We start from the raw sequence: 7,998 nt of genomic DNA, 5'->3' as shown, positions 1-7,998 counted from the left end.
GTATTTATGCATAGTTTTTGGTGCCCTAGGGTGCAGGAAACCATGAATTACAAAACATAAAGTAGAATCAACAAGATTGGTGGTTGATTGGGTGTAGGTAGATAAGGACTCTTGGTTTCAGGATTGGATACCTGGATGAGTTCTGAGGCCAGTTATGGGGATGGGGAGCATGGACAAGGAACAGGTGTATTGTTGGGAAGGAGGGGAGTTGATGTGGATAATTTTGAACATGTTGAGTTGAAAGTGTCAGTGGGACACCGAAGCAATTGCGTTTAGCAAGTATGTAGTTAGTGTGACCCTGGAAGTCAGGAGATCTGGAATGAAGATGTAAATTTAGGAGCTGTCAGTTTACAAATGGAAAAAGATGAGCTCACTCAGCAAACATGAGAAGGTAAGCTAGGTTCCAGGCGTGCAAGAGGGAAGAAAGAACAGAAATAAGAGTTCAACAACCTAGGCAGCAACTTTGTGCTTAAGTATTTCATAGCCTTCCTTTGAAGCCATTGTGTACCAGTCCCAACACAGCGTTAAGTGCTTCCCCTTCTTTCCTGCTTCCTCTTCTCCATGTTGCCAGCCTTCTCACCATTTTTTCTCTCAGCTGACCAGACATCCTGCCTGTGCTGTGCCTTCATCTAACTGTTCATGCATGCAGCCATTTACTGAGCAGCTGCCCTGTGCCAGGCACTGTAGTCGTTCCTGACCATATAGCAGTGACCAAAACGATGTCCCTGCCTCAAAACATTTACATTATAGTAAAGGAGACAGTCACACAAATAATTAAATGGACATATTGGGGAGAGATAAAGCCTTTGAAGAAAAAGCAAGCAGAGTAAGGGGATGTAGAGTGATGCCGGTGTTTAGGATAGCAACGAAGGTCATCTCTTGAAGTGACATTTGAACAGAGATCTGAATGAATTGTGAAAGCTTTGGATGAAAAGGGTCTGGCTGGAACAGAATGGAGAAGTGGGGTAACCAGGGGCTAAATCATGTATGTCTTTATAAGACAAAGGAAGGAAGTCTGGCTTTCACTCTGAGTGACAAGGGACCATTGGAGAGAGGAGTATTGAGTAGAGGTGGGACATGATCTGACTTAGATTTTAACAAGATTCCTTTGGCTGCTGTGTTGAGAATAGCTGTTGGGGGCAAGGGCAGATATGGAGGGATCTTTTAGGAGACCATTGCAATAATCCTGGCCAGGATATTGATAGCGCGTTATAGAGAAGTAGGAGTGGAGATTGTGAGGAGTGGTCCGATTCAAGTGGTCAGGTGGGACAGGATTTGCCGTCAGAACAGATGTAGGGGTGAGACAGAAGTCAAGGAAAACTCCAAAAAGGAGCAGTTGAGTAAATGATACTAGTTACTTCTGTCAACCTTAAAAATAAAATCATCAGCAAAAATGAGTTCATTCAGGAGTAGCAGAGGAATTGAAATTTGGGAATTGAAATTTGGGACATGCAAACTATGGTGACACAGGCAAGTCTGGAGAACAAGTAAGGATACATTATTTTATAGAGAAAAAAGAGGAAGTTGGGAGGAGCGGTTATACGCAAAAGTCCATTGGAGGACAGCGAAAGTGTAGGGTGGCGGTGGCTTCTCATTGGCTGAACCCTTGCTGGATAAGGAGAAAACCTTCCTTCCTCCTGCTAGGGTAGCAAAGAAAGCTTCTTCGTGCCCAAATTTGTAAAGTAATCTGTGATGGATAGCACCTCCTGACAATTATCTCTTCAGGGCTTCCCTACCCCACTTTGAATGAGGTTTTCCTTTATTCATTTTCACACCTTAATGGAGAACATTGGAGAAAGGTTAGGTTTAGAGAGGAAATCGGGATTAGGGCTTTGGACACACAAAATTGAGAATTATACATCCAACTAGAGAAGGTTGAGGAGACTATTGTTCATACGAATCCAGAGTTCACAAAAGTGATCAAAGCTGCAAATAGTCAGGATTGGTGTGTGTACAGAGGCACTGAAAGCTATGAGCCTGAACGGGACCATTTGAAAGTGTCGTACAGAGTCCCAGCTCCAGGAACTGCGAAGGGTGGGGGCAGGGAGTTGGCGGTAGATGCTGTAATGGGGCCATGAGAGCTCCATAAGGCACACAGTTGCCTCAACGCGGAAAGGACCGGGTCTTAAAGGAGCTTGGGTGGTCAGGAGTTTGGGTGGGCAACTTTCCAGGCAAAGGGATCAGCGTTTGCAAAGACACGGGACTCAGGACAAGATACGATGGCCCTGGAAATGGTGGAAGCCACAGCTGAAGTCAGGGGGGCGCCCCGCACGCCCAGTGTCCTAGCGCCAGAAGGCCTCTGCCTCTCCCCTAAACTCCTCTCAGCCGGCCCAAGCAGGGTCGCGGTAGACCAGGCCAAGGGGCACCACCCGGACAACCGACTCCGAGAAGTGCTGAGCCGCCCGCAGCCGGCCGAGTCTCGCGAGAACGCGGCCTCGCTGGCCCAGCATGCCTCGCGCCGCCGCCGCTGCCGCCGCCGCCGCCGCCGCGCCGCGGCTTGAGGGCGGGAGGCTGGGGGAGGGTAGCGGAGCCGGCGCCGCCGCCATGTTGGGTCTGAGGCGGCTGCTGTAGGCACCGACGGAGCGAGCGGGCGTGCAGAGCGGCAACCGCGGCGTGGGATCTGCCTGTCTGCAAGCGGCCGGGAACGGCGGCGGCGGTGGGCGCCATGAGCGGGGGCACCCCTTACATCGGCAGCAAGATCAGCCTTATCTCCAAGGCGGAGATCCGCTACGAGGGCATCCTCTACACCATCGACACCGAGAACTCTACCGTAGCCCTCGCCAAAGGTACTCCAGGGTGGGGCTCCCGGCCGGGCACCCGCTCGGGACTGCACCCGGGTCTCGGGTCGCGGCCCCTTCGCTCCCTCCCTGCCCCCTCCGCCGTCTTCCGGGAGGCCTCTCCCTTCTCTCCCTCCGGGCCCCGGCGTCGCGGCTGGGCCGCAGCCTCCCCCCCAGGGCTCCCTGCTTCCACCGCCGAGGTCCGCGCCTTCCATCCGGGAACTACAGGACCGAGAGCGGGGCGGGTGGGGCGGCCCTGAGGTCCCAGAACGGGCAGGAGAACACAGCGATTCGTGTCTTCCAACTCCGAAATTCGGTGATTCTGTCGTCTCACCACAAAACAAAGCCTGAGTAGTCAAAGAATTTTTCCGCCTCCCTTGAGTTTAGTGCTGGTCTGTTGAGTCTACAGTACCATTTTCTCACATTCTCAATTTCAGTTTGTGGTGCTATTCCTCAGGTGAACTGTAAGTAACGTGCCAAAACTTTGGGTTTGCTCTGCGACGCAGACGGTCCCGAGCAGATCGTATCCCTCTTGTCGTGTATGTGGTATTTACCTGTTAAACCGGAATCTTTCTCAAAGCCTGTTGTGCAACCATCTTTCTAAAAATGCTTGATGTACTCACGTCGACCCTGGTTCTGGAAACCCGGCGGGGAGGAGGGTTCAAGCTTGAGCCAGGACCCTTGTTCCAAAGGCAGATGTCAGTCGTCTCTGGACCCTGAGGGACCCCTATGAAGGCTCGCTGGAACAAGGAGTTCTGGGTGTGGAGGAGGAAGGTGTTCTACCCATAGTGTTTAGCATCGCCACAGTCTGTGGATTTTGCGTCCGTTCCACACGTGCTGGGCTTTCTTTCCACCAGGAAACCGGGAAGAAAATAAACTCTAGCTCCTGATCCTAAAAGAAATCTCACAAGTTTGGAATACTTATGAGAGGGAGGCAAGATAACTAAGGTAATTTCCCCAGCACATCTGATAGACTTATAGAATAAATCGCATGGTCGGGACAGAGGTCCAGGGATAAGAAGAAATCTTCTAAATATGTAAATAATAATAATCTTTAATTGGTAAGAGAGTCATTTTACATCATCAAGCATCTATTTAATGATTTTTTATTTTTTTTTGGATACTCGGATGGATCCTTTTTAATAGCACTTGTGTTGGGACAAATTTTATTCCTGGTTAGGGAGTCTTTTACTTTGTCTTAGCTTCCTTTTTTTTCCCCCCAGATGGATATTTAGCTGTATAGTGTTTTAGTTTTTATGATTTTATGACATTATGAAAAAGGCTCTCTAAAGTTCCACATACTTTAGAGTGAGCCACATACAAGTTGAAAACAGTATTTCTCATTAAAGTGGTTTAATAACTTTAAAAACCAATTTTACCTAATCTGAATTTTAAGGTGTCTTGTTAGCTAGTGACTTAGCAGTGAGTTGACTGTACTACCTTTACTCCTCACAAAGAAAAAAATCCATACTTTTTAAAAGATTGCTAATGTATTAACGTAAATCTCTTAAAAATCTATAAGTATACTTTTCTATGCGAGAACCTAAAAACGTCTATAGTTTATTAATGACCCACAGTTTTTAAAAATTTTACTTTCAACTGCTTTTATAGTTAATTTTATTAGTCTGTAATATTTAAATTCATGTCAAACATAATTTGTTCCTTACGTCATAACTTGATAAATATATAAGTACAGCAATGAAAATATTTTTTTAATCACTGGATTTATATGGCCTTGATATTTAATCCCACATACATAATATATGCTTTTTCTTAAGCAGTATGAGTTAATGTGTGACAGGTTTGGGAATTTAATTGTTTTGCAAAAACGAGTTACCAAATTTTGGTATATTATTCTACTTAGAAGTATTTAATCTAAAACTGCTATATAACAGTCCGGTCAACACTGGGCACCTACTTAAATTTCAAAATTAAAAGTGGGGTGTTTGATATTAAAAATTTTAGAATTTACAAAACTTGATGAGTAATTTGATATCTGAAATTCCACATTTTTTCAAAATTTGGGTGAAGAATGGCAGTCTAACATTAAAGCCAAAAATTTAATCATGGAATTTAGAATACAGTATGTAATTGGACTTAGAGATCTCAGTTATTCTTTTTAAACGAGATTGAGTTAATCTCTTTGAGTGACATTGTTAGAATTTTCTTTAGGAGATTACTTTTTTTAATCCCTTCTGGGGATAGTATTTTCCTTTTTTTATTGTGAAATATAACCACACATGTTGAAAAGATACATAGATAAAAATGAAATGCAGAGATCCTTGTAAATACCACAGACTTCGCCAGCATCTCAGAAGCCTCCCACCCCCTGCATCTTCTCATCATGACTATTACCCTCTTAAGCTAGATATAAACGTTTATTCTGACATTTATAGTTTTATCACTTAAGTTTACATCCCTAAATAATAGAGTTTAATTTTGTCCATTTTTGAACTTTATGTAAGTGGAATCATCTTGTATATATTTCATTTTGGCTTTTATTGTGGCATAGTATTCCATTATAATATAACAAGTTTATCTATTCAGCAGTTGTTTGGATAGTCTACAGTTGGTGTTTACACTTTTTGGCTATTATGAACAATACCTTTATGAAATTTGTATTTAAGTGCACAGATACACATTTCTGTAATTTTCTTGAGGGTATATACTTTGAATTGCAGGGTCATGAGGAATGTATGTCTTTATCTTTATTAGGTAATGCCAAGCAGTTTTCCAAAATAGTTGTTTACCTAGTTTTTGTTTCAGTTATTAGTATGTAAGAGTTCTAATTGTTCCACATTCTTACCAACAATACTTAGTATCAGATAGTTTAATTCTAGTCAATCTGGTGGATATGTAGTGCTACCTGGTTTTAATCTCCCTGATTACTAATGAGGTGAATACTTTTTCGTATCTTGCTTATTTTGATTTCATCTTTCTTGAAGTGCCTTTGAAATTTTTCACCCATTTTTCTATTGAAATGCGTGTCCTAGAGTTGGTCTTCTGAATATGAATCCTTTGCTGGATGTTGCAATTACCTTTTCTCATTTAGCGGTTTCTTCTAGTGAACAGAATTTTTTCATTTTAACGTAGATATGTTTATCACTTTTTCTTTATGGCTAGTGTTGTTGTGTTTTTTTCTTTTAAGAATTTTTCCTTACCCCAAGGTCATGGAGATGCTGTGATTATCTTTTCAAAACTTTTTTGTTTTGACTTTTCACACTTAGGTCTAATGCACCTGAAATTGATTTTGTGTGTGGTGTGAGGTATTTAAATCTTTAAATTTAGTAAGGGATTCACTTGGTTTCTATGGTACAAATTATAATTTAGATCTTTTACTTGGATATTACTTATAATTTAAATCCATCTGAAACAATAAAACACTTGAAATTTTGGATTAGTTACATTTGATGTGGTATATAATTAGGGTGACCATATGGCCTGGTTTGCCCTGGTGGAAAATCTGTTTGTACCTGTGGTTCTGGCATAATTATTAAAATAAGTTCTTTTCTCTTTTGAAAGTGTTTAAATTTGGGTAATAAATTTGTATGGTCACACTTTATATTAATATAATCAAAAGCCCAATCCCAAAGGTATTGGTAAATGGGTGATGTCCTTTATTTCTGCTAGAAATTTCACAGATTAGCGCTTGATTCTGTAAAAGTGAAAGTGAGGTAATTTTGATGGACTTTGAAACTCAGAATCTTTTAAATGAATGTCAAGAAGTCTTAAAGGCGACCTATTAGATTGGTGCAAAAGTAATTGTGGTTTAAAAGGTTAAAAATAATTGCAAAACCTGCAATTACTTCTGCACCAACCTATTAGATTTTGATGTTAGTCTGTTAAGTATGTTAATAGATAATCTGAATTGCAGTTTGTCTGTCTTTTCCTAGCACTCATGACCTATACTTAATAGTAATCTTTACGTATTTGCATGTGTTTATTGTCTGTAGACCTTCTCTCCCACCCTAGAGTCAACTCCTGGGATGAACAAATATTTGTTTAGTGAATAAGTAAATGGAAATTGTTTAACAATTTAGTCTATTAATCTTGTAGAAATCTCCTGGGGATATCTCCAAATAATGCTTTTCCATGTTCACAATTGTATTTCTCTTTAAAATACCTAAGATATGTTGCCTGCCCAAAACAGTAAGAGGTTTTGGAGAATGGGGATACAAGAGAATAAAATCTTATGACAAAATTGACATTGTTGGGGGGACAGTTTTAACTTGTGGCTCAAGCTCAATTATAATTTTCATTCAAAGTTTAAAGGAAGAATCAGTTCAGGATATTTGAGAGAATTGCAAAGTTGTGACATGCATGAATAGCTTGTGGAATATTTCTAGCTATATATGTGAATATGATGCCCAAGCACCTAGATCCTGGATACCAAGAGATTCTCCACGTGGATGCTCCATGAAGGCAGGATTTTCGTCTCATTCATTGTTCTATCCTCAGTGCCTAGAACAGTGTCTGGCACATAGCAGGTCCTTGGTAACATTTGAATAGATGAAAGGATATATGTAGTTACTGAAAGTTTCTAATTGTGGGAATTTCAAAATAAGAGGAAATACACATTTTATGTAAGTATTATATATAAAGATTTTTAACACTATTTAAATAAAATGGGCTGAAATGAATGAAATTTCTACCATATTTAGTTAGCTATACCTGGATAATACACTACTCAAATGAAAACCTGGTTGCCACTGCATTAAGAAAAGAGACTTTGTGAAGAAGAATGGTTATATTAGCCAGCGGCTTTTAAAATGATTTGTCCTTAAGAATCAAGGGATTGGTGGAGGAATATAAAAACAGGTAAATTGGTAATGGAGTATTTCCTTAATCATCTGCTAAGTCTTGCCCATTGGCATAGCTTACCCACTTGATTGTTAACTAGCCACATAGTCATAAATTCCAGTGAGAGAGTGGGAGAACTTTGTATGATGGATGAAATACCTATAAAGTGCTTTATTGATTTCTTGTATTCTCACATGAGTTGAGGACCCAAATCTAGCAATTCACAAAATCACTACCTAGAATGTCAAAGATTAGTGAAACTTGAAGCTGTAATTTCTTTTGGTTGCCTTTTTTAATGTGGTTGCCAAAACTTGGAGCCTTAGAAACAGTTTCTTATTGATGTGTAGTCCACAGAAATACTTGGTAATTCTGGGAGTCTGAAGACAAGTTCCAGAAACTAACTGCATCTTCCAATAGAGTT

The 7,998-nt window shown here is 40.9% G+C and overlaps 1 protein-coding gene across 8 annotated transcripts in view; it reads left to right on the top strand.

Annotated features, from left to right (window-relative positions):
• Positions 1-2,463: 2,463 nt before the first annotated feature.
• The window catches only part of LSM14A (LSM14A mRNA processing body assembly factor), a 55,154-nt gene continuing 49,619 nt past the window's right edge, over positions 2,464-7,998 (top strand). For 3 of the 8 annotated variants that reach the window (XM_019742700.3, XM_019742702.3, XM_019742699.3), the window contains exon 1: positions 2,500-2,786. In XM_019742700.3, coding sequence (XP_019598259.1) covers positions 2,666-2,786 — 121 coding nt within the window. In that variant the 5' untranslated portion in view covers positions 2,500-2,665. Of the gene's footprint in view, positions 2,787-7,998 lie in introns of all 8 variants that reach the window. The other 5 variants (XM_074314419.2, XM_019742705.3, XM_019742704.3 and 2 more) reach the window with 4 other exon arrangements.

This window comes from Rhinolophus sinicus, chromosome 8 (genome assembly GCF_057876585.1).
Source record: "Rhinolophus sinicus isolate RSI-liver-muscle chromosome 8, RSI-T2T, whole genome shotgun sequence".
NCBI classification, from domain to species: domain Eukaryota; kingdom Metazoa; phylum Chordata; class Mammalia; order Chiroptera; family Rhinolophidae; genus Rhinolophus; species Rhinolophus sinicus.
The sequence above is the reverse complement of the archived record's forward strand: the minus strand, read 5'-3'. Positions and strand labels throughout refer to the sequence as shown.